Here is a 27,438-nt window from a genome sequence, read left to right on the forward strand (position 1 = left end):
CCTGCGGGAACACGTGGGAATGGCGTCCCTGCACTTTTTTCACAGCAGGAACGCCGTTCCCTTTGCAGGACTCGAGCAGCCGAGCCGTTCCGATTCACAGCGGGCTCTCTGCACCACCTCCGATCGATCAACCGTGCTCCTCGCTATAATGGCCCAACACCCCAGACAGTGCACTAACATAGGACGTCACTCAGTGGGTGGTGCTGGGGGTGATAACCCCGCCCCACTTTAGTCACTGCCCCTCCTGGCCAGGCGAAAGATGCTCCTCTCTGCCCCAGGTCCCGGGGCTCTGGTTAACACACGACAAGCTCTGCCTCTGTCCAATCATGAGTGACATGCGGAGTGTCCCGCCTTCTAAAAGGGATCTGCACTGCCACGCAGGCACATTGGCAAAGTAGGGGAAGACCACATAGCATACAGCTGGTAGATGTGGGCACAGAGACAGTGAGAGCCGTGTGTGTGAGGAAGTCATAGTACTACATACAGCAATGGCATGCTTCTCTCCTTTAGACATACATATAGGTGCCTGAGGAGGCCTCTGGTGTAGCCATGTGGCGCACACGGGGTCCGTAGGGAGCGCCATGTGTTGTCAGCAGCTGCTCCCCTCTTTACATTCCTCAGTTTTTCATAGATACACAGCAAGAGATATCACCCCCCCCCCCCCCGGTCCGCTCCCCTCCATCCCCCTGTACAACACCGCGCTCCCCTCACCCTCCGTTCGGATGTTCTATACACGAATATTGTTACCTGCAGTGTGCTGGGAGCGCCAGTAGGTGGCAGCAGTGTCTTCACTTCCCTCCATCCACCAAGGAAGGTGCAGTGCCTATGAGACAGTCCACCATCCTACATCATTGTCATCTGTGTGTGTGTGTGTCTGCTTCTACATGGTTTCCAGCAACATGGCCCAGGGCTCGAGTCCTGTGGGAACGCGTGGGAACGGCGTCCCTGCACTTTTTTCACAGCAGGAACGCCATTCCCTTTGCAGGACTAGAGCCGCCTTGAGCAGCCAAGCTGCCCGAGCCAATTCTTCACTAAGCGCCGATGCCCAGCATCGGAGCATAGTGAAGGACTCGAGTCGAGTCACTGTCAGGGGCAGGCGAACTGAGCCGAGCAGACTCGGAGCTCCTCCTCCAGGTTCCGACCTCGCCTGCCACCTGTCCTTCAGTACGCGGCTGGTTACGCATGACATCACGTGGAGGCGGAGTCACACAGCAACGCTAGGGTGAGCCCACATCTCCTCTCCTCACACCGTCACACGTACTCTGCCCTGACACTGTGTGTGCAGTGAGCTGTAAAAAAAGCCTATTTTGTACCCCGGCTATAGTCTACAGCTGGTGGTGTGCTGCTGGCAGACATGCTGCAAGGGCCTGGGACACCCTGCGCTATACCATCATCCCTGTCAGTGGAGGCTGCTGATAGATCATGAGATATAGTAGGGACAGACTGGCAGCCAGCTACTACGGCACTCATGCCGCTCCTTGCCCTTACACATACTGGGCCAAATTCTGAAAGAATTACGTTGCTCCACGGCAGCGTAACGTATCTGATTTACGTTACACCGCCACAGGTTTACAGCGTAAGTGCCTGATTCACAAAGCTCTTACCTGTAAACTTGCGGCGGTGTAGCGTAAATCCGCTCGGCGCAAACCCGTCAAATTCAAATCTGGCGGGCACCATTTAAATAAGGCGCGTTCCGTCAGGTAAATTACCTGATGTGCATTGCGCTAAATGATGTCGCACGGACGTCATTTGTTTAGACGTTAACGTAAATGGCATCCAGCGCCATTCACGGACGACTTACGCAAACGACGTAGGGCTCACGTAGGGCTCATCCCTAATTTTACGCGGCGTATCTCGACGGAAATGACGTAAATTTAGATCGACGGGCAGCGCGGACGTTCGGGAATCGCCGTAACTAGTCATTTGCATATTCTACGCCAACCACAATGGCCTCACCACCTAGCGGCCGGCATAGAATTGCATCCTTAAGATCCGACAGTGTAAGTCAATTACACCTGTCGGATCTTAGGGCCATCTATGCGTAACTGATTCTATGAATCAGTCGCATAGTTAGGACGGGCGGATCACAGAGATACGACGGCGTATCAGGAGATACGTCGTCGTATCTCTTTTGTGAATCTGGCCCTCTGTCTCCATCTTCAGGAGTGTTGGATGGGAGGTGCAAGAGAGGCCTCCACATCATTCCAGTCTTTACCAGGTAAGTGATAAACATCAAAAAAAATTCCCCAACGAAAGTGGAATTAACCGTTAAATTTTCCTACCAGTACTTTGATCAATAAGGAATGATGGTGCCAGTCAAATGTATCATTTTATTGATTCATAAATACTCATAGGGTTTTTTTTTTCTACCGTGTTTTTCTGAAAATAAGGCCTACTCCCATAATAAGACCTAGCAGGATTTTTGGGGAGGGCTGCAATATAAGCCCTACCCCAAAAATAAACCCTAGTTTAAAGTGGTTATAAACTGCTAGAATCCTCACCAATGCAGTGTTGTATAGTGTGAAATGTGTGTGTTTGCTGTAGTTTGCTTTAATCAGGTACCTTCTTTTAGTGCCGCTATGTGATCTCCAGCTGCTCTCCCCTTCTCTTCTTCTGGCTGTCAGTGGGGGATCTCGAACCCTCCTCCATTTGCATTGCTCAGAGCGGGCCACGGAATCGCCACTCAGCTAATCTTCACGGCTCTCCCCTTATCTTCTCCTGGCTGCTAGCGGTGGATCTTGACCTCCCCTTCCTCTGCATTGCTCGGCGTGGGCAATGGAATTGCCGTTCATCTGATCTCCGCTGCTATCCCCTTTCTCTTGACTGTCAGTGAGGGATCTCAGCCCCCTCCCCCTGCAATGCTCAGAGCGGGTCATGGAAGCGCCGTTCAGCTGATCTTCACTGCTCTCCCCTTCTCTTCACCTCCTGTCAGCGGGGGATCTTGGCCCCCCTTCTGCAAGGAAGACAGCTCAGGCGAGTCATGGAAGCGTCGAGCAATGCTATAGAGACATACACCTTTTGGATTGTATATTGCTGTAGTGGCGATGATTCTGGCAGTTTACAAGCACTGTTGTTATTATTCAGACTTGGCACGTTGCATGGCAAGCCCTACCCCAAAAATAAGCCCTAGTAGGTTTTTGATGGCCAAAATAATTATAAGACCTGGGCTTATTTTCTGGGAAACACAGTAACAGCTGTGGGTGAAAGAAGGAGAATTGTTCTTTTTTTTAGGGCAGGGTTGATTTTATTTATACTGTATATAGATAGTACCAGTAGAACAAAATGCTACTATTTTTGATGTTCAAGTCCTGCCATAAGCTAAAAATTCAGTGTTCAGGTGAACACAATGTTCTGTCCAAACTGAGATCTCATATCTATTAGTAAACCAACCCCAGTGTCTAGGTCAGAAAAGATGGAAGCTGTCAGTTATATTAATGTGAGCAGAAAAGTAGTCTGGAGCAGGATCATCCAGCAATGGTGTGAAACGCTGGATCTGGATGTGATGGAGCTTCCTTCATATGTCGTTGCTTTGTTCCTCATACAGGCAGTACCTCTTGCATGTGTTGTGGAACGGGTGTACCCCATGTCAATGACCTTTCCTCCACATGTCCTTGTTGGTTTAGGAATTTCTGGCACTTCATTGAATGTAACTTGCAGGTAGGTGCTGATCCAGGCTTGGTAGGATGTCACCAGTGTGTACACCCCAGGGAAGCTGAAGGATGCACAGCCTATTCCCCAGCTCACAATTCCGACCTGGTACCATACACCCCGCACCTTACACACCAGAGGTCCTCCCGAGTCCCCCTGTAAGACATAGATAATCATCAGCTGCACCAACGTCTATCTGTTTGGAATAATTCCAGAAAATGTTTAAAAGCTAAGCATGTATGTAACGGTCACCACCGTTTACGACCTTCCATCCCATCCAAGACAGCTTATCGACACTCTACAATCAGGCAAACGAACAAGACCCATAAGAATTCCCCCCAGACACAAGACACACAGCTCTGTGCTTCTGGTTTCAAATGTAATACAACTTTAATGGTTTCTTTCAGTCTTATATACAGTAAAAGGCATTAAAGGAACAATCAACTCGAGTCCCCACCCACACATCACACCGTGGGGGCTCCAATCACATTCTTTCATTAACAGCATAACAAACAAAACACCATCACACACAATGATCTCTTCTAATCCACATCCCCAGACAGACGCTCTGTCTCCGACAAGTACAATTCACACATAAACAGTATTTAGCATACATAATTAGAGGTCTGGGAGCAGACCTGAATTAACACCTCTACAGCCTTACACAATGGTTAATGGAATATCTTAGGAGTCTATGCAATTAACACCTTTCAAAAGAATGTGTCCCCACATTGAATAAGCCAACAACTTGTGATATCTCAAGACATCCTGCAATATGAACTACTATTAATGTCCCATCTCATGTAATACATGAATTATGATTCACTTGCCACCCCATCTCCTGGCTCAATCTGTGCCCAAAAGTGACTCCCGCTACAATGTACAATTTTCCAGAAATGTGTCTACCTACAGTACTTGATGACCAGCAATATACACATACTTCATTGGATTTCAAGTGGTTATACTGGGATGATGCCTGCATCCATTTTTCCCCACAAATAGAGATTTATTTTGGTGGTATTTGATCACCACTGCGGTTTTTATTCATATATAAACAAAAAAAGAGTGAACATTTTTGAAAAAATACTACATTTTTTACTTTTTGCTATAATAAATATCCCCATTGCGTCAGACAGATTGGAGACTTTGACACTTTTTTGGGATCATTGACATTTATACATATAAAAATGCACTGATTACTGTATAAATGTCACTGACAGGGAGGGGGATTAACACTAGGGGGCGATCAAGTGGTTAAAAGTGTTCCCTGGGAGGTGTTTCTAACTGTGGGGGGATATGAATGACTGGAGGAGGATAGAGATCAGTGTTCCTGATCACTATGAACAGCAGATCTCTCTCTACTCCCCTGTCAGAACAGGGATCTGTCTGTTTACATTGACAGATCCCCATTCTGGCTCTCATTCCCGCTGGCTGGCAGACATTGGGTCCCCCGCTGTGCAGCGGGCATGCGTGCACGCCTGCTATGGCTCTTAAAGGAGCTGACGTACAGCTACGGCGATTTGCAGGGAGGAGCCACCCTGCCGCAGTATAATGATGGTATCTGGTTGGCAAGTAGTTAAAGTAACATTAAAGTAAAATTGTTTCATAAAACATAAGTTAAGTACAATATAATGTATGCATATTACCTGTTTTTTTTTCAATAAATGTAATCTCCTGAGCTGACTTTTGAAATAGTCCCCCAACCAAGCGGACAAACTCTGTGTGTGTATGTGGCGCTGAAAATGCTGCGCATACCGTTGTAGTACAAAGTGGGAGGATGCAAATAGAGGGCCTCCTTTGGGATGGCATAAATCCTGGTAATGTAAGGGGAACCTATAGAGCATGTAATGTGCCCTTTCGGCCGATTGCCTAGTGTAGGAAATTGTGATTCACATGGATATATCACACAAGAGATAAGTAATCAGAGGAAATCTCAATGGCACTGCATCCCAATAATATAGGACAGGACATGAAAACATGAAAGAGAGAGAGAGCTGGGATTTGTTTAGGTGCCAAACACATAAAATTACAACATCTGATAATGTTGCAACTTTTGTAAATATATTTATTTATCTATGAAGTTTTCAACTGTATATATATATATATATATATATATATATATATATATTGATGTATGTATTTGATCTATTTGTCCAGTTGTGGTAGCATTTACCTCCTGAAGAAGCCTATTAATTTGGTGAAACATGTCAGCATTGCTACACCATAACAAGCAGCTGTAAACAATTCACATTGTGGACATTTAATGTGAAATGATTCAGGCCCGGATTCTCGTACGAGTTAAGCCGGCGTATCTCCAGATACGCCGTCGTAACTCTGAGTCCGAGCCGTCGTATCTATGCGCCTGATTCATAGAATCAGTTACGCATAGATTTGTATTAGATCCGACCGGCTTAAGTCTCTTACGCCGTCGGATCTTAACTGCATATTTACGCTGGCCGCTAGGGGAGTGTACGCTGATTTATGCCTAGAAATATGTAAATCATCTAGATACGCAAATTCATGAACAGTACAGATACGCCGTTTACGTTAGGCTTTTCCCGGCGTAAAGTTACCCCTGCTATATGAGGCGTACATGAGGCGTACCAATGTTAAATATGGACGTCGTTCCCGCGTCAAATTTTAAAAATTTTACGTCGTTTGCATAAGTCGTTCGCCAATAGGGCTGGGCGTCATTTACATTCACGTCGAAAGCATTGGCTTCTTGCGGGTTAATTTGGAGCATGCACACTGGGATACTTTCACGGACGGCGCATGCGCCGTTCGTAAAAAGCGTCATTTACGTGGGGTCACATAAAATTTACACACGCCCACATATATCACATTTGAATTAGGCAGGCTTACGCCGGCCTATTTACGCTACGCCGCCGCAACTTTCATTTGAGAATACGGCACTTGCCTGTAAAAGTTGCGGAGGCGTAACCTAAATGTGATACGTTACGCCTGCACTAAGATACGCGATTCTACGTGAATCCGGGCCTGAATGTTTTAAACAAATATTATTTTATTTTTCCTTTTCTAATGGTTTTTAGCACTAATTTAGATAAATAAACTACTTTTTATCAGATGTTGTAATTTATGTTACAAAGAAAAAGAGCCGCTGCTCCAGGTGTATGATGAGAACCTGGAGGTGCCAGCCCCGCCCCGCCTCCGCGGGAAACTTGTAAGAAAAGAAATGGCTGCACATCCAGGAATTTCCGATTGCCTTTTATTGTTCAAAGTGATAACACCAAAGACACCAACACCAGGTCACGTAGACGCATTTCACACATACATCTTGTGCTTAATGATTAATCACAAGATGTATGTGTGAAACGCGTCTACGTGACCTGGTGTTGGTGTCTTTGGTGTTATCACTTTGAACAATAAAAGGCAATCAGAATTCCTGGATGTCCAGCTCTCTCTCACAGAGCATTTTTTTGTATCTCGACATGAATATACATCACTGGATAATGTTATTGATGGTGAATGTTTATTGTGGGACATTTTTTTTTTTAACCACTTCCCGCCAGCTGCACGCATATATGCTCCACCCACCTGGCAGGAATCCTTTTGCCCATCCATGTAGCCAGCACAAATCTTTTCATCCTGGATGTTGTCACCACTTCCCCCTTTGCAATACATTTCTTGACATGTACTGTGATCTATCAGGGGAGTCATGACCTCCTGGAGGGTCCCATTTATAGGCTTGCTTCCTAGTGGTGAGACATAAAAAAAAAGTTAATTTTAAGACATTGTTTGCAAGACTATACATAGGTTTATCACCTTTAATCACTTAACCTCTGGAAGATTTACCCCCCCTTCCTGATCAGGCCATTTTTTGTGATACGGCACTGCGTTTCTTTAACTGACAATTTAACTGTCATACAACGCTGAACCCAATTAAAATGCATGTCATTTTCCCCCACAAATAGAACTTTATTTTGGTGGTAATTGATCACCTCTGCCTTTTTCTATTTTTTTACGCTTTAAAAAAAAAAAAGGCCAACAATTTTGAAAAAAAAAAAACAATATTTTTTTATTTTCTGATATAAAACATATTCTGCTTTATATTTTTGGTGAAAAATCCCAATAAGTGTATATTGATTGGTTTGCACAAAAGTTATAGTGTCTACAAACTATGGAATATATACTGGAATTGATTTATTTTAATTTAATTTACGGTGCTTTAACCCCTTGCCGCCCGCCAATGACAAATTGATGTCGGCAAAGTGGTTTCAATATCCTGAGTGGACGTCATATGACGTCCTCAGGATATTGAGCCGCTGCGCGCCCCCCGGGGGCGCGCATCGCGGCAATCGTTGTTGCAGGGTGTCAGTCTGACACCCCGCAACACCGATCAAGGTAAAGAGTCTCTCACGGAGACTCTTTACCACGTGATCAGCCGTGTCCAATCACGGCTGATCACGATGTAAACAGGAAAAGACGGCAATCGGCTTTTCCTCACTCGCGTCTGTCAGAGCCGATCGGCTGCTCCTGTGACAGGGAAGGTTTGTGCTGATCGATTATCAGCACAGCCCCCCCGAGGATGCCCACTGGACCACCAGGGATGCAAAAAAAAAACCACAGGTATGCCACCCTAGACCACCAGGGATGACAATGACACAAAAAATGGATGCCAATCAGTGCCCGCAATGGATGCCAATCAGTGCCCACAATGAGCATCACTGATTGGCAGGCATTGTTTGGCACTGATTGGCATCAATTAGTACAACACATACGATAGTGCCACCTATCAGTGCCCATCTATGCCCATCCATGCCGCCTATCAGTGCCCATCCATGCCGCCTATCAGTGCCCATCCATGCCGCCTATCAGTGCCCTTCCATGCCGCTTATCCATGCCAATCCGTGCTGCCTATCCGTGCCGCCTATCCGTGCCCATCCGTGCCGCCTATCCATGCCGCCTATCCGTGCCGCCTATCAGTGCCCATCCGTGCCGCCCATCAGTGCCGCATATTAGTTCCCATCAATGCCACCACATCAGTGCCACCTCATCGGTGCCCATCAGTGCCGCCTTATCAGTGCCCGTCAGTGCAGTACCATCAGTGAAGGAGAAAACGTACTTATTTACAATGTTTTATAACAGAAACAAATAAATAAAAAAAAAATAAAAATTTTCGGTCATTTTTTTTCTTTTATTTGCAGAAAATAAAAATCACAGAGGTGATCAAATACCACCAAAAGAAAGCTCTATTTGTGGGTACAAAATGATAAAAATGTATTTTGGGTACAGTGTAGCACGACCGCGCAATTGTCATTCAAAGTGCAACAGCGCTGAAAGCTAAAGCTTGGTCTGGGTGGGACGGTCTATAAGTGCCCTGTATGGAAGTGGTTAATTTTTTTTTTTTTTTAAACTAGTAATGGCGGCAATCAGCAACATAGTTGCATAGTTACATAGTAGGTGAGGTTGAAAAAAGACACAAGTCTATCAAGTCCAACCTAATCGTTTTTTTAAACTGTTGATGCCCAATGCTTTGCCCAATCAGGGCACAGTGAATAACTGTTTTTTAAGGAGAGGGGCCTGGGAAGCTCACGCATACCTGACAGATAAGTCATCAGCTTCCCTTCTGACAGCTGAATGGAAAAAAAAAACATTGCTGGCAATAGAAAAAATGGCATGGGGGTACCAGACCAGGCCCTTACCAGAACCTTATCTGAAAGAAGGGGATGAGTAGGCCCCCCCTCTCCTGAACCATACCAGGCCACTTGACGTCAAACGGTGACCCCGCCCCATGCCAATATAAGTAGTGGCATACCATGCACCCAGCATTAGAGCCGGAGAGCGCGTTGAGTCAATATCGGAAGAAGAACAGAGGGAGAAGACAGCGGAGAGAGGAGACCCGGCAGAGGCAGAAGACAGCGGACAGAGAGAGAAGACAGTGGAGAGAGGAGACCCGGCAGAGGCAGAAGACAGTGGACAGAGGGAGAAGACAGCGGAGAGAGGAGACCCGGCAGAGGCAGAAGACAGCGGACAGAGGGAGAAGACAGCGGAGAGAGGAGACCCGGCAGAGGCAGAAGACAGCGGACAGAGGGAGAAGACAGCGGAGAGAGGAGACCCGGCAGAGGCAGAAGACAGCGGACAGAGGGAGAAGACAGTGGAGAGAGGAGACCCGGCAGAGGCAGAAGACAGCGGCCAGAGGGAGAAGACAGTGGAGAGAGGAGACCCGGCAGAGGCAGAAGACAGCGGCCAGAGAGAGAAGACAGTGGAGAGAGGAGACCCGGCAGAGGCAGAAGACAGCGGCCAGAGGGAGAAGACAGTGGAGAGAGGAGACCCGGCAGAGGCAGAAGACAGCGGCCAGAGAGAGAAGACAGTGGAGAGAAGAAGACCCGGCAGAGGCAGAAGACAGCGGCCAGAGAGAGAAGACAGTGGAGAAAGGAGACCCGGCAGAGGCAGAAGACAGCGGACAGAGAGAGAAGACAGTGGAGAGAGGAGACCCGGCAGAGGCAGAAGACAGCGGCCAGAGAGAGAAGACAGTGGAGAAAGGAGACCCGGCAGAGGCAGAAGACAGCGGACAGAGAGAGAAGACAGTGGAGAGAGGAGACCCGGCAGAGGCAGAAGACAGCGGCCAGAGAGAGAAGACAGTGGAGAAAGGAGACCCGGCAGAGGCAGAAGACAGCGGACAGAGAGAGAAGACAGTGGAGAGAGGAGACCCGGCAGAGGCAGAAGACAGCGGACAGAGGGAGAAGAACCAGAGAAGGCTAGAAGACGCGGAGAGGGGAGAAGAACCGTCAGATGCAGAAGACATCAGCGGAGGAGGCAGAAGAGCCGGAGAGGGGAGAAGAGATCGGAAGAGACGCCAAAGCTGCCTTTATAAATTACTTTAAAAATATGTGTAATGTGTTTTATTTTTGGCACTTTTTTTTTAGATGAATGGGTACAATGTACACCATACTCATTCACATAGGGTGGGGGGCCGGGATCTGTGGGCCCCCTTGTGGGGGCTCACAGATTCCGATAATTCCCCTACCCACAGATCCCAGCCAGGCTTGTGGGGATCTGTGGGTAGGGAACATATCGGAATCTGAAAGCCCCCTTTAATAAGGGGGCCTCCAGATCCCGGCCCCTCCCCTACTCATTCACCAAAGAAAGTGTCAATGATAATTACTTTATTAAAAAAAAAAAAATGTCCCCCGATGTAGATCCATCATCAATCACAAAGCCCGCCACACCGCCAGACCCAAGCTCTACCCGTGAGGAAGGCTGACCGCCAAATGCCTGCTTTTCCATCTGACAGTTCTTAAATGAGATCACCTGGTGGCCCTGCGCCTTACCTATTTAGGAACTGTCACCTTGCGGAGCAGGCATTCGGCGGTTAGCCTTCCCTGCGGGCAGAGCTTTTTTTTCTTTTTTTCGAGTCCGCCGGTGCGGCAGGAATCGTGATTGATGGTGGAGCTACATCAAAGGGCCATTTTTTTTTAATAAAGTAATTGTTTTTATTTATTATTGACACATTTTTTGGTGAATAAGTAGGGGAGGGACCGGGATCCGGAGGCCCCCTTATTCCATTTTTCCGCACCCGGAACCAGGAACAGTCTGTCTAGAACATGGCGTCCTCCCCCAAAAACTCCCGACCGTTCGCTGGAGAAAAGCGACTCTGCCTGGCCTCCAATGGCGCCACCTGCTATTCAAAGATGGAAACGTATCTTTGGAACACAAAATGAACCCACAGGACAGCCCAGCCCGACAGAAACCCAATTTAACCAAAAAAACGTGGATGAGAGCAAAGTAACTCTCTCATCCCCCTCTAAATCTCAACATAGCACCTGCACTGAAAGTACACAGGCGCTACACATGTTTGGATTCTTAGTGGGGAAAATTAGTAAAATCACTTTTAAATATAATTTCATAAACTCACCTCCAGAAGATGTTGCACCCCATCCAGTCACCCAGCACTCCATACCACAGGGGAAGGTGGTGTTGGAAGATGGCAGACAGATCGGCATGATGTACTGAGTATAGGTGACAGGTGTGGCCAGCCTTACCAGGGCGATGTCCCCGATGTCTCCAGTGTCTCTATATTTAGGATTGGTGATGATATTGCTTACATCGGCAACAATTGTTTGAGAGCCAATCACACCCAGCCTGTACAGGCCCAAATACACTTTATAATTCGATTCCTGGATAGGACTGTAGAAAGAAAACAGTATAGAAAATGTATTACTGAAGATCCATCTGCTGCAGTGATGTGCAGTATCATCACTTTTAATGAAATTCGTATTCTAATGAATGAGAAGCAACCTGATCATAATCTTTTTTATTTTTTTATGAATGGCCTGTATATACACTAGCCCAATGTTATGAAGGTATGTAGGGTCATTAGAGTTCATTGTAATGCTAACTCACAGTAATCTCTTTGTGCCATTGCATATACACAAGTGCAACTTAGAAGGTTCAAATGTGCTGTCGTGGAGCATGCCGATAGGCTCCTCTTTCTGCCACTATGTTCTCTCCTCCTATCACTGTGCTGATCCTCCTTCACTGCTCAGTCACAGGCTGGAGGTAGGTCCATGACAACCTAGGCTCAGAGGTGCTGGTTGTCATTTAACCAAGAAGACTAAATACATCTAGAGGCATGCAGAAATATAACCTAGAAATATGAATTGCACACCACATCTCTACACCAATGAAACAATAAATGTACTTTTCAGATGCTCCACATAGTCCAAATAGTAAATTCTTAGCATGACAACCAAAAAAGAAACTAAAATTGTGCTTAAAAGTAATTTATTGTACCCACGACAACAATTTTAAAATTACTAGAGATCTTCTTTTTTTTTTTGTAATGCTTTGATACAGTATACGGCTTGATTTTGTTTACTGGCATATGGCGCTGAATTGACATACTTTGTTAATTATCTTACATGTATTTATGATTTTATATATGTATATATATATCATGCTGTGTTTTATTTTTCCCCTGATTTTCTTTCCTTTTTTTTTTCTTTGGTATTGTTGTTTAGTATATTAAACACTAAAAAGAAAATAAAAAACAAAATAAAATGCAAAAGTTCAATTTTTTTTATAAGAAACAAAGCAAACTAGATGATGCTCTCAAAATATTTTACAACAATAATCCAGATATCATAGCCATCATCGTTGCCCATAGACTCACCCCAGGATTAAAAAACAGCCATTGTAAATCCAGTGTTAGATAAAATCCCATAGGATAATATTCATATCCAGGAATGAAAGCAAAACACTCCTTAATGCGTTTCACAGGAAGGCCTGCTTCTTCAGGAGGCTGTAAGGTCGTAACACACTTGTATCAGAGGAATGTATTTCTCAAGCATCAGTAGGGACTTGCAGCCGCACCGACCTCTACATGAGAGGAGGTTGCAGCAGGAGATAACTAAAATTTTCTGCCAATGTAGGGAATACACCACCAGATGTGACCACAAGTATAGTAGGTCCCGACTCTTTCCCCGAAAAGTCAATGTTGATCAGTGATACATACCTGATAGTTCTATATTTGAACACTTTATAAAAGGTATCAGAAAACATGAATGATTTTGAGAATATGTTTACCCAAAAACCGAATTATTGGAGCTTTGTGGAGAAATGAGTAAATAAAGTTAATATGTCATACTCACTGTATAATGCAATGTGCTGCAGTCAGAACCCACTCTGGTGAGATCAGGGACCCCCCACATCTATGTGATCCTGAATATTGCAGGCTGATCTGCCAGGGCCACTCCCCATCCAACGCATCTGTACCGCCAACTATCCGACTGGACACCACAGGGGAACCGCACACTGAAAAATCTGCAGCACCAAAAGCCTTTTGGGCTGAAATAAGCAAAGAAAAAAAAATTAATTAGATTTTTTTTATATTTCACATTAACCACTTTAATACCGGGCACTTTGACCCCCTTCCTGCTTAGGCCAATTTTCAGATTTCAGCTTTCAGCGTTGTCACATTGTGAATTACAACTGCGCGGTCATGCAACACTGTACCCAAACTAAATTGATATCATTTTTTTTACACACATTGAGGTTTTTTTTTGTGGGTTTTTATTTTTTGCTAAATAAACAAAAAAAAAGACCGAACATTTTGAAAACAAAAAACAAGTTTTTCTTAGCTTCTGCTATCAAATTTTGCAAATAAATAATTTTTCTTCATAAACTTAGGCCAAAATGTATTTTGCTACATAATTTTGGTGAAAATAACCCAAATCAGCATATATTATTTATTTACTGTGGTGCCAGTGGCGAAGATGGAACCAAAGAGCAGGCTGAAGAAGAAGCATGTTCCAGTTCACCCGCGGCACCGGGCAGCTTCTACACCTGTTGATTGTTCCATCTTCAGCATTGGCTCCACAGTGACAGCGGCTCCCAGTCCCCACAGATCCATCTCTCTCTTGCCGGTTTCCAAGGCAAGGCTTCCTGGTTGTCTTCCTGTCTGCAGAAATAAGGACATTTAAAATAGGGTGACCAGACATCCCCAGTTTCAGGGGACAGTCCCCTGATTGAGGACACTGTCCCCAGACCAAGTCTGTCCCTGGTTTTGTCCCCAGATTGGATTTAATAGTGGGCAGGGCCAATTTCGAAGACAGTCAGTGCAGAATTAAAATAAAAAAAATAGAATTACACACACCCGCTCCGCCGTGCCTACTACCATAGGGGGGTGATCTTCATCCGCTCCCCATCCAGTAGTAGCCGGTGATCTGACCATATGGTTCCTGTAAGGACTGCGCAATGCGCAATCCTTGCCGACGGAAATCACAGAACCTCCAGGGCGAAGTGGAATTTGAGGTAAGTGGCCAGTCGGCTCGGACGGCTCTCGCTACGCTAGCTCAGCCTCCTGGCTCTTTTTTTAACATCCTCCAATCCACAGGGATGTTAAGGAATGAGCCTGGATGCCGACCGAAGTTCGGAGATTTCCGTCGGCAATGATTGCGCCTGCGCAGTCCTTACAGGAACCATCTCGATAGGGGAACCATATCGACAAGTCACCGGGGCCGAAGAGTAAGACTTGAGAGGCTGTGAGGCGGACGGCGGCGTGCAGAGAGTCGCTGATTGTTGCCATTACTAGTAAAGAAAAAATATGTCCCCGGATTTCATTTTAAAAATCTGGTCACCTTAATTTAAAAGCAAAATGGAAGGATGAGGTAAGTGAAGGAGGACGGCACTAAGGTAATGGAAGCTATTTAGGGAAAAAAATTACCTTTACAACCCCTTTAAATGGACACCAAAAACGGCATGGTCTAAATAAGAGAGTAGATTGAATTGTTTCTAGCAGATTTTGTATAAGTAGCTCAATGGGGCAAACTTAGCTAAATTTTGCTGAGAAAATCAGAAATTTGGCAGCAAAATCAAATTAGCTAAACTTTCTCTGCTCACCCCTAGTTGTAATAACGTCAGGAATCTTCAGGTCAGTATAGAAAGTTTAGGCAGAGAATTCCCAGATATGATGATAGGAAGCTCAATTTGGCTCCAGTTTTCTTTGTTCAACTTTTTCTTTGGCAGCCCTCCATGAAATCTTAGGTCAGTGCAGAGTTTTTGGAAAGCTACTTACCTGTGGCGATCAGGATGAATATGGTGAGTGTTTCCATTCCGGCACAGTGGGGGACGTTCGGCAGATATCTCTCTCTCTCTCTCGCTGATTTGTGAAGAGCACAATTTTCTGTTCATAAATGTAAATCATTTCAGCTTCCTTGTTTTTTTGTGTGTTTGATAAAGTTTTATTTGTTTTACAAGAGAAGAAAACATGTCATATACAAGTCATTCTCTCTGTTTCCTCTTTTTTATTTGATAACTTATAGTTTCTGCGCCAATTATAGGTGGCTAGGCAAAGCAAGACATGGGTGGTGTTAGGCGAACGAGAAAAGTACAAAGTACAACTTGCGAAAAAGGCCACCAGCAGCAGTTCTTTTTATTGTTTTATAGATTCTTTATTCCTTCTTTTGCTTATTAAAGTTTTTAAATAGTTTTACAAGAGCAGAAAAGGGTGCCATATACATATCATTACATCTCTATTTTGTATATAACTTATACAGTAGTTTCTACAACAGTTTTGGGACGATAGACAAGATAAGACTCATGTAGGGTTAGGGGAGGGAGGAGGCGGAAGGTACAAAATACAACCTGGAAAAAAAGGCCACTAATTTGGTTCTTCTTATGGTTTTTCCAATGTTAACAGATGACACCTGTATTGTCTTGGCAAACAGTCCCTTGTTGTGGTGTATCGGTTCCAGGAATCTTTGGGAAGTAGTGTTGGGTTCAGTCTTTGGAAAGGCAAAAAGGGTATTCCTCTATTTCAGGGGTAGGCAACCTCTGCCCCCCCAGCTGTGGTGAAACTACAAATCCCATTATGCCTCTGCCTCTAGGAGTCATACCCGTGATTGTTAAGCCTCGTACACACAATCGGATATCTGATGGAATCTAATCCGATGGAATTTTTCATCATATATCTGATGAAGCTGACTTTCATCAGTCTTGCCTACACACCATTGGTTAAAAGTGCAGCCCGATCCACTCTGTGATAGAATGATAAGAGACTGTGAAACGGAATGTAGCTTAGGCGGCTGCAGATGGACTTGTTAGCTTCCTGGGCTCCACTCTGAAACTGACAGGCCTCGGGCCCCCTACAGCAGGGCCGGTGGTCCCCCCTTATCAGCGGCCCTGATCCCAAAATCCCAAATTTTCAAAAAAAAGGCTGGTGTCACCTTTTAAACTGAACATGTGTAGTCAAAATAAACTAGCCTTTTATTTTTAAAGTCTGTTTACATGTTTGTCATATGATGGGGACACTCCGAGAGTGGACTGGACAGGAAAGATACACAGCTGCAGTTTAAAGCTGAACTTGAGCCTTCTCTTCAGTCTTGCACAGTTGCACTGGCTCATCTATTGAACTGAATTAGCTTACTCTGATTCAAATGGAGACTGTAAACTCCTCACTAAGTGCTTTAGAAGCTGCAGCAAGTCAGAGAGACAGAACTTCTGGTGGAATCACCTAGATCATGGGTGCCCAACCAGTGGCCCGCGGAGCCCTCTGATGTGGCCTGTGACCTCCTGCACTGGGATGGTGGCTTGGCAAGCTCAGATCGCAGGTTGCTGACCCGTCATCCCAGAGCATCAGTGTTGTGAATAAAGCCAGCGGTAGAGAAAGCAAGCAGCTGCAGCGCAGAGCCACATAAGCTGATGTTTCCTGTATAGCGCCGGCTCCTGTCACAATCAATACCAAATGCACTCTGCCTGGGACAGCAACAGCCGGGAAAAAATGAATGGAAGATTGTTATTAAAAGTTACGTTTATTGCTGAAATCAGTGCAGTTAGCCATAGACTCCTGTTATTACCTGTGGGTTTGATGCGCTTTCAGAAATTGCACCACACCTGCAGGATGTAATAGCAGTCTATGGCACAGTGCAGCTAACCTGCAGGAAAGCCACAGGTGCATGTGGTGCATCAGTGTGAAAGCAGCCTTAGGACCCAATCGGACCCTCCATTCACATTCACCTCTATGTCCATTTACCCCCACTTACCTCCAATACAATCCGCAAAAAAAACAAAAAAAACAGAAGGGTATCCGTCCCCTGCATCTGGGTGGATTGAATTGGAGGGCCAATAGAGTAGCGTGGGCTGTGTCTGTGTCTGTTCAGCATATGCAGCGTGGACACAGACCTGTCATCCACCCATTCCACTCGTTTTGGCCCGCGACCAGTTACCAGGTCGCTTCAGTGGCCCTGGCTCTTCAAAAGGTTGGGCATCCCAGATCTAGATAATCTGATCGTAAATAGGACCGTGTACCTATCAAAACCAGGTAACCGCTCACCCTCTAAAAAAAAAATCCAAACAATTAAGTTTTGCTTTAACAAGCATTAACAGAGGAGCTGGCATATGTAGAACGTGTAGGGAGGGGGGGACTTATTTATTTTACATTTGGCTCCTGTCAAACATGTTAAAATTTTTGGCTTTAGGACAAATGCAGTCAAGCAAAGTTCTGTCCAAACATATTTTTGAACCCAAGTGATAGTTCACTCTTATTAGTAAATCAATTGTTTAGATCAGATGAGATTGAAGTTTTTGGTTATAATAATATTAGCAGAAGAATAGTTGGGAACAGGATCATCAAGGTAAGACGTGAAAGGCTGGATGTGATGGAACTTCCTTCAGATGTTGTTTTTTGCACATGAACATTGGTGTAGGAAGATGCAGTGCTTCCTTCATTTGTTGGTGCAGGAACATTGGTCTTTGTTGGTGCAGGAACATTGGTCTTTGTTGGTGCAGGAATATTGGTCTCTGTTGGTGCAGGAACATTGGTCTTCATATAGGCAGTGTTTCCTTCATTTGTTGGTGCAGGAACATTGGTCTTTGTATAGGCAGTGCTTTCTTCATTTGTTGGTCCTGTTGGTCCAGGAACATTGGTGGTTGTACAGACAGTACTCCTTCCATGTGTTGTTGAGCTGGTGGATCCTGTGTTGATGAAGTTTCCTCCACATGTTCTTGTTGGTTTAGGGATATTTGCCAGATCCTTAAATGCAACTTGCAGGTAGGTGCTGATCCAGGCCTGGTAGGCCGTCACCAGTGTGTACACCCCGGGGAAGTTGGGCTCTGCACATCCCTTTCCCCAGCTCACAATTCCAACCTGGTACCATATGCCCTGGACCTTACACACCAGAGGTCCTCCTGAGTCACCCTGTAAGACATTGATAATCATTAGCGGCACCAATAAGTTTAGGATAATTCAACAAACTTTTTACAAGCTAAACATGCAGAGGGGACTTATTTAAAGCTAGAACAGTCAGAATCTGCAGCAGTTGTGCATGGCAACCAATCAGTTTTTATCTTTCATTTAATTTTCAGCTTCATATGTGCATATTCCCGCTTTGTACTACAACTATACATGCAGAGTTCTGAGTACTGCACAACACAGACAGGACGGGAGGGTCTAAAAACTAAAAAAGCCATGTCCCTTCTCCTCCTCCACAGTGGTGATTGACAACGTCTCTCCATCCCTCTTGTGTCACCTTGTGTGTGGCGCTCAAAACACTGCCCTGTACAATTGTAGGACAAACTGATAGGCCCATAACATCATTGACCACATATTGTTATATCCATGTTAAAAGGTGGGAGTTGCGCTAAAAATTATATATGAGTGACCATACAAAATAAAAATAAAAGGAGCTGTACTAGAGACAGCTCGTAAAGGTGACCAAAAAGATCAACAAATTATGAGTCCCAATAAGTGTGCACATACAAAATTGGTAAAAGACTTGGTTAAAAAATTATTGTTTCTAATAGTAGTCCAAAAAATAAGAGATGAATCCAATTCTGTGGTTAGTGTTGGAACAATATCCGAGTGAAAACGTTCAGGCTTAACCCTTACCAGAAGAATAGATCCCCAAGGATCAAAAAGAGCCATCCATGGTGTAGCCAAGAGTAGATCCAACATGGAACGGTACAGGAGCTCTTACTTCAGTGGACTCAGCCCAGTAAAAAAAGAAAACAAAAGAAAAAAAATAGTGCAAAAACGTATGGTGAACAAACACTCAGACTAACTCCCGGTGGCTAATGTTGACAGACACTGTGAAGTAAAGCTGGAGTACCACCACCATAAAGACACACTGACCCTTACCAGAACTAGGCGACCCTCAAGGGATCAATATTGCATGTCAGTGTGTTACGGTCAACAGCGGGGAGGCGTTTGTCAAGCAAATCCTTTCAATCCAGAGATCAGATAGCCAGGAACCATGAAAGATATACAGACTCCTCTGCTGCCAGTTCCAGTAATGTCTTCTCTCTACTTCCTCCTTGTTATATCCATATACATGGTCAATAAAGGCACCTGGGAGACCCTGGCATTGGGGATTTGCGACTGACATGGATCTACATTGTTGGATGATGTGATTGACAGTGGATGTATATTGTAGGACTTTTTTATGTTATTAAAGTGGTTGTAAACATGCATTGTATGCAACCTAAAAGTCACAATATTAGTTTGCCCACTGTCAGGGACGTGCGCACGCGCCTATGTGGACACTCACGCGCCAATAACCAAATGCCATATAACAATGCCATATAAGTGCAGAAGGTTAACTAGTATTAGTACTTTGCTGTCTGATCTGCAGCTTGTACCCGTAAATAACCTGTTCCTGCGATCCTTGCGTGAATCCTTTATTTGACTCGGCCTCCTCTGACTACGCTTGCTATCTATTATCCTGAATCCGGCTTGCCTTGTTCACTTTGCTTAACCTCTCGTCTGCCTGATATCCTGTTGCCAAACCTTGCCTGCATCTTGACCATTCTCTGCCTGCTGTTTATGCTGATGTCTGATCCTCTGTTGCTGACCTCATATGATGGGGACACTCTCAGAGTGGACAGGAAAGGATACACATCTGTAGTCAGGCCCTGTTCCGAGCCACTTTCCTGTCTCAATATTGTGTCTGGGTTTCAGGGGCACTGGGGTGAATCCCGGACAGGTGGCAACCCTAAGGCCCCCATAACCACTGGGGCAGGTTTGTGGGGAAGAGGGCCTTGCTCCCTTAAACATGAGGACAAGGTGCCAGACACTAAGGTACCACCTATGTTGGGGGCATGTGGCCTGGTATGGTTCAGGAAAGGGAAGATGCCTGTCTCACCCACCTGGCAAGAATCCTTTTGCCCATCATTGTAGCCAGAACAAATCTTTTCATCCTGGATGTTGTAAGCAAGTCCCCCATTGTAATACATTAGTTGACATGTATTGTGGTCTATTAGAGGAGTCATAACCTCCTGGAGGATCCCATTTGATGGTGGCCTTCCTGGTGATGAAAAATAGACAAAAAGATAAATAGAAAGACATTCTTACAAGGCTTTACATACAGTGGGGATCAAAAGTTTGGGCACCCCAGGTAAAAATTTGTAATAATGTGCATAACGAAGCCAAGGAAAGATGGAAAAATCTCCAAACGGCATCAAATTACAAATTAGACATTCCTATAATATTTAAAAAAAAATGATTTTATTTCCATCATTTACACTTTCAAAATTACAGAAAACAAAAAAATGGCATTGTTCTCAATCATCGTCTGGGAAGACCAGGTGATGTCAATCTCAAAGGTTTTAAATGCCCAGACTCATCTGACCCTCCCCCAACAATCAGCACCATGGGTTCTTCTAAGCAGTTGTCTAGAAAACTGAAAGTGAAAATAGTTGTCGCTCACAAAGCTGGAGAAGCTATAAGAAGATAGCAAAGCGTTTTCAGATGTCAATATCCTCTGTTCGGAATGTAATTAAGAAATGACAGTCATCAGGAACAGTGGAAGTTAAAGCAAGATCTGGAAGACCAAGAAAAATATCAGACAGAACAGCTCGCAGGATTGTGAGAAAAGCAATTCAATGCCCACGTTTGACGGCACCATCCCTCCAGAAAGATCTGGCAGACACTGGAGTTGTGGTACACTATTCCACTATAAAGAGATACTTGTACAAATATGGTCTTCATGGAAGAGTCATCAGAAGAAAACCTCTTCTACGTCCTCACCACAAAAATCAGCGTTTGAACTTTGCAAATGAACATATAGACAAGCCTGATGCATTTTGGAAACAAGTTCTGTGGACCGATGAGGTTAAAATATAACTTTTTGGCCGGAATGAGCAAAGGAACGTTTGGAGAAGAAAGGGCAGAGAATTTAATGAAAAGAACCTCTGTCCAACTGTGAAGCATGGGGGTGGATCAATCATGTTTTGGGGTTGTATTGCAGCCAGTGGCACAGGGAACATTTCCCGAGTAGAAGGAAAAATGGATTGAATAAAATTTCAGCAAATTTTGGATGGTAACTTGATGCCATCTGTGAAAAAGCTGACGTTAAAGAGAGGATGGCTTCTACAAATGGATAATGATCCTAAACACACCTCAAAATCCATGGGGGATTACATCAAGAGGCGTAAACTGAAGGTTTTGCCATGGCCTTCACAATCTCCTGACCTCAACATAATTGAAAATCTATGGATAGACCTTAAAAGAGCAGTGTGTGACAGACAGCCCAGAAATCTCAAAGAACTGGAAGACTTTTGTAAGGAAGAATGGGCAAAGATCCCTCAAACAAGAATTGAAAGACTCTTGGCTGGCTACAAAAAGCGTTTATAAGCTGTGATACTCGCCAAAGGGGGCAGTACAAGATATTAACCCTGCAGGGTGCCCAAACATTTGCAGACGCCATTTTTTTGTTTTCTGTAATTTTGAAAGTGTAAATGATGGAAATAAAATCTCAATTTTTTTGACATATTATAAGAATGTCTAATCTGTAATTTGATGCCTTTTGGAGATTTTTCCATCTTCCCTTGGCTTCGTTATGCACATTAATACAAATTTTTACCTGGGGTGCACAAACTTTCGATCCCCACTGTAGATAGTTTACCTTTAAAGCTCAAGCCTATGAAAATCTGTCATAAGAACCAGCAAGCCTGCTAAAGAAGTGTAACAGTATTACAAAAAAGTAACACTAATTTATAATATGTAATTGTGATTGTACTTGGCAGTGGTTGGGAACATCCATGCATTATTCACTCCCCCCCCCCCTCACCATCATCATCATCATCATCATCATCATCATGACATCATGATCACATCATCATTTCATGATCATCAGCCCCCCCCCCCACCATCATCATCATCATCACGTCATCATTTCATCATCACCCCCCCCCCACCATCATCATCATTGCATCATCATTTCATCATCATCAGCCCCCCTCACCATTGCAAGCCCCCCCTCCCTCCCTCACCTCACCATCGTAAGCCCCTCACAACCTTAGTCCTTACTGTGTCAAACTGCTGTCACGGTCCCGCTGTGTCACGAAGCTCACAGGGTTGGTAACAGTTCTGACACGCTGTGATAAATGTCCCGCCCTCCTCCTCCTAGAGTGCGATAGACAGAACACTGGCTCTATCACACGAGCTAGTCTAGGAGGAGGAGGGCGGGACATTTATCACAGCGCGCCCAAACTGTTAACACTGTAATCTCCGTGACACAGTGGGATCGCTGTGTTACAACCTGCCGTGAAACCGGTGTTGCCTGTTAGGGTCGGGTGGGCCGGTTAAAAGTCATGTTGCCCGCGGGCCGTAGTTTGAGGACCCCTGTCTTAGAAGTTGCTTTAAAAGGACTCCCTCCCTTTTTATGACAATAGCTTTACTATTGAAAATAAAATGAAAATGAGTATTAACACGCCCCCCTCCACACACAGACTTCAATACTGTTATGTTCCAGTGTCCAGAATTTCAAATAGGATTTATTGAACCCAACCAACGCACAATCCTGGCAAGTTCACCCATAGCAAACTGGAATGATGTATTGGGTGTAAGTGACAGGTTTGGTTATTAGTGTGAAATAGGAGTGAAATCACTGTTCACAGACTCACCTCCATAAGATGTTCTACCCCAGCCGGTCACCCAGCACTCCGTACCACAGGGCAAGGTGGTGTTGGAAGATGGCAGACAGATTGGCATGATGTACTGAGTATAGGTGACAGGTGTGGCCAGCCTTACCAGAGCGATGTCCCCACGATGTCTCCAGTGCTTACATAATTAGGATGGGTGACGATATTCCTTACATCGGCAACAACTGTTTGAGGGCCGTTCTCACCCAGCTGGTGCATGCCCAAATATACTTTATAATTTGATTCCAGAAAAGGACTGCAGAAAGAACACAGCACAGAAAATGTATAATTGAGGATCCATCTATTGCACGGCAGTGTGATATCAATGAAATTTGGGTGGCTGGCATGTTTGCCTGGTTGCTCCGGTTGTTTTATGGTTTGCCCACCTCTTATTGAGGTGCTGGGGTTGATTTACTAAAACTGGAGAGTGCAAAATCTGGTGCAGCTCTGCGTAGAACCCAATCAGCGTCCATGTTTTTTTTTGTCAAAGCTTAATTGAAAAAGCCGTAGTTAGAAGCTGATTGGTTACAATGCACAGCTGTACCAGATTTTGCACTCTCCAGTTTTCGTATATCAACCCCACTGCTTTGGAAAAACCCTATGGTCAAGATTCAGTAGAGCTGTATCTGTCAATTTATGTAACAGAAAATAGGAATTGTATTACTCACCATAAAATCCCTTTCCCTGACGGGCACAGCCCCCAAACCTCTATTGGAGTTTAAACTTCTGACACTGCTTTTGTCATGAATCTGCAGTAATGTTTTATGCTCTGACTATCTGCTTACCTCTCAGGTCCGTGTCTCAGCTTTAGGCTGCATTCACACTGTAACGCCGCGTACGCGGCGTATTTTGCCGCGATTTGTTTAACTTTTTTTTTTTTTTTTTTCTCACAAATTATTTCAATTGCTGTCTATGGCCGAACGCCAATGCCGCCTGAAAAAAAGGGTCCGGGACTTGTTTTCAGGCGGCAGGCGTACGGCGTTTCGGCGTTCGGCGTTCGACGTGAGATGTGAACCATCTCATAGACAGCAGTGGAAATTCGCCCCTCCAGCGTATCGAGCGTCGCGCTTCAGGCGTTTTGTCGCCTAGGTGTGAATGCAGCCTTAGAGAGCGTGTCCCCACACATGGGCGTTTAAGTATGAGCTCTCAGCATGGCTCCACCCCAGCTTCTCAACAGGAAACACTATTTAACCCCGCACACTGCAAGCCAGCCTTGTCAAGCAAAGTTGTGATTAGGCCTTGGCGTGTCCTTCTGACCATTCTTGTCTGCTAGTGAGCCCGAGCTTGGCGTGCCTTCCTCACCATCCCTATCTGCTAGTTGCCCTGACATTGGCTTGTTCTCCAGACTATTCTGTGTTTACCCCTCAACTGCTGCTTGTGCTCTGTCCGCCAGAGCCAGTCTATGAGCGTGAGCTGAGAGACCCCGGGGGCCGCAACCTTTAGTCAGCTGCAGCCAAATCCATCCTCACCATCAGAGGCTGTGGTGAAAACCTGCTGGCTCTTAGATTCCGTGCCCTAGGGAATCTTACGCTCTAGCTTCCTGTTTGGTCTGTGTCTGTGTTTAGATGGAGCTTCTTTCCTGAACCACCCAGAGCTCCATCCGTAGCAGTCAGCCGAAGGGTCCACAACCTTAGCGGTGAGCTCCTAACCCCAGCGGTGCGCATCTGTCACCTGGCCTCAGGTGACCTGACAACTTTGTTACAAACTGGATTTCCAATAGCAGAGAGGTGTTTTTTTTACCAGAGGGGAGGGGACTACCCACAGGCGGTGCTGTATTCCTTTCTGCCTAGTGTCCTACTCCTGTAGGTGGTGCTATAAAACCCTACAGTCAAGATTCAGAAGAGCTGGGTCCATTAATGAACTTAGAGAAAGGGATGTTATGGTGAGTAACAAAAAATCATGATCTTTATGTTTATCAAATACATGTTTATTAGCTATCTGCTAAGTGATGGTATAGCAGAATGTTTTCTGCTATTCCAAGTTTTTTTTGAAGTGCCCAGGCCATTATCAAACTCTTTATTCACATTAAATGACCATGTAAATGCACTCTTGGTATTTTAGCTTAAAAGCACTTTCCCCGACTTGTTCATTCCTGCTTAGTTGGGGTAGGCGGTACACTCTGGTGGGGGTGGGTCAGTCACGCCTTGTGACTTTTGACCTCTGGGAACCCGCCCTTTGACCTCTACAGAGGTCCATGTACCAATTCCTGAGTCCTAGCCATATTCTTCAAGGGGAAACCCAACTCCAACCAAAAACCCCTAACCTCTAACCCCTAACCCTAACCGCCTAACCCCAACCCCACCCCTAACCCTAAGGGAGGTAACACTTGTTCTGTCTTAGCTTTGGCCCAAAAGGTACTCTTTATGGAGATATTAGATCCCTGATGTCTCTCCTACACTCCCATGCAGCTGATCAAACACATTTTTAAAGATTAAGGCCTCGTACACACGACCGAACATGTCTGCTGAAACTGGTCCGCGGACCGGTTTCAGCAGACATGTTCGGTCGTGTGTAGGCCCGAGCGGACAGGATTCCAGCATACATTTGCCCGCCGGGCCTTTTTCCAGCGGGCAAATATTTCTGGACTTGTTTTAAAACATGCCCGCTGAAATCCTGCCCGCTCGGACATGTTCGGTCGTCTGTACAGACCTACCGTACATGTCCGAGCGCCCGCCATCCCTCGCATGCGTCAAATGACTTCGACGCATGCGTGGAAGCATTGAACTGGCAGGGCCGCCCACGTCGCCGCATCACGCCAACGGCGCGGACATGCCCCGCGTATTGTTTACGCGCGGATTTCTGTATGATGGTGAGTACAGCCACCATACAGAAATCCCCGGGCAGACATGTACGGTGAAGACGGTCCGACGGACCAGTTTCATCGTACATGTTTGCTCGTCTGTACCCGGCCTAAGAGGTAGATTCAAATAGCCCGGCGTAAATTTGTGCGGGTGTAGCGCATCTCAGATACGCTATGCCGCCGTAATTTAGTGAGGCAAGTTCTGTATTCAGAAAGAACCTGCGCCCTAACTTAAGGCGGCGTAGCGTATGTGGTCCGGCGTAAGCCGGCGGAATTCAAATTATCCATGTAGTGGGCGTCTTGTATGGTAATGAAGGCTGACCCCGCGTAATTGAAGTTTTTGACTAATGACGCATGCGCCGTTTGTTCGTAACCCAGTGGGCATGCTCCAAATTAACCCGCAACAAGCCAATGCTTTTGACGTGAACGTAACTTACGCACAGCCCTATTCGCGAACGACTTACGCAAACGGCGTAATCGACGGAAAATTCGACGCTGGCCCGACGTCCATACTTAACATAAGATGAGCCTCATATAGCAGGGGTAACTTTACGCCGGAAAAAGCCTAACGTAAACGACGTAAAAAATATGCGCCGGGCGGACGTACGTTACTGAATCGGCGTATCTACCTAATTTGCATATTCCTCGCGTAAATCAACGGAAGCGCCACCTAGCGCCCAGCGTAAAATTGCAACTAAGATACGACGGTGTAAGTGACTTACGCCGGTCGGATCTGAGGCCCCGTACACACGAGAGGATCCATCCGCTGGAATTGATCCGCGGACCGGCTCCAGCGGATAGATCCCCTGGTGTGTACAATCCAGCGGATCTGTTTCTGCGGATTTTTATCCCCTGGGATGGATTTCCAGCGGATAAAAATTTGAAGACATGCTTTAAAATCTATCCGCTTGAATCCATCCCAACGGATTGATCCGCTGGTCTGTACAGACTCACCGGATCAATCCATCCGAATCAATCCCCCGCATGCGTGGAATTCATTATATGACAGCGTCGCGCACGTCATCATCGCGGCGACGGCGCGACACGTCATCGCGATGGGATTTCGGCGCGGATTTCGATCCTATGGTGAGTACACTCCATCGGATCCAAATCCGCGGAAATCCTCGAGAGGATTTATCCGCGGAAACGGTCCGTTGGACCGTATCCGCGGATAAATCCTCTCGTGTGTACTAGGCCTCAGTCAAATCTATGCGTAACTGATTCGAAGAATCAGGCGCATAGATCCGATGCCGCAACTCAGAGATACGACGGTGTATCTGGAGAAACGCCGTCGTATCTCCTACCTGAATCTACCCCTAACACTGTATCAGTAAACAAATACATGACTGATTTTTATAAAGTTTTTTATGAAAGCAGAATGATTGGTGTCTGGTGGAAGAATTGGTTTATAAAGGTGACATGTTATACTCACTTGTGGATGCAATGTGCTGCCGTCATAACCCACTCCGGTGAGATCAGGGACCCCCACATATATGTGATCCTAAATAGTTCAGGCTGATCTGCCAGGGCCACGCTCCAGCCACCGTATCCGTACCACCAACTATCCGACTGGGCACCACAGGGGAACCGCACACCGAAGAATCTGCGGCACC

General features: G+C 45.5%; 2 protein-coding genes across 4 annotated transcripts in view; both read right to left on the reverse strand.

Moving 5' to 3' along the window:
- Nucleotides 1-3,223: 3,223 nt before the first annotated feature.
- The window catches only part of LOC120942965 (serine protease 33-like), a 103,039-nt gene continuing 78,824 nt past the window's right edge, over nt 3,224-27,438 (reverse strand). For 2 of the 3 annotated variants that reach the window (XM_040355969.1, XM_040355970.1), the window contains exon 5: nt 3,224-3,804. In XM_040355969.1, coding sequence (XP_040211903.1) covers nt 3,427-3,804 — 378 coding nt within the window. In that variant the 3' untranslated portion in view covers nt 3,224-3,426. Of the gene's footprint in view, nt 3,805-7,203; nt 7,362-11,524; nt 11,797-13,259; nt 13,456-15,184; nt 15,993-27,438 lie in introns of those variants that run through there. The other variant, XM_040355971.1, reaches the window with a different exon arrangement.
- The window catches only part of LOC120942962 (serine protease 33-like), a 30,200-nt gene continuing 19,808 nt past the window's right edge, over nt 17,047-27,438 (reverse strand). The window contains exons 5-6 of the mRNA XM_040355961.1: nt 18,021-18,304; nt 17,047-17,843 (exon numbers count right to left, since the gene is read on the reverse strand). Coding sequence (XP_040211895.1) covers nt 17,696-17,843; nt 18,021-18,304 — 432 coding nt within the window. The 3' untranslated portion in view covers nt 17,047-17,695. The remainder of the gene's footprint in view (nt 17,844-18,020; nt 18,305-27,438) is intronic.

This window comes from Rana temporaria, chromosome 6 (assembly GCF_905171775.1).
Source record: "Rana temporaria chromosome 6, aRanTem1.1, whole genome shotgun sequence".
NCBI classification, from domain to species: domain Eukaryota; kingdom Metazoa; phylum Chordata; class Amphibia; order Anura; family Ranidae; genus Rana; species Rana temporaria.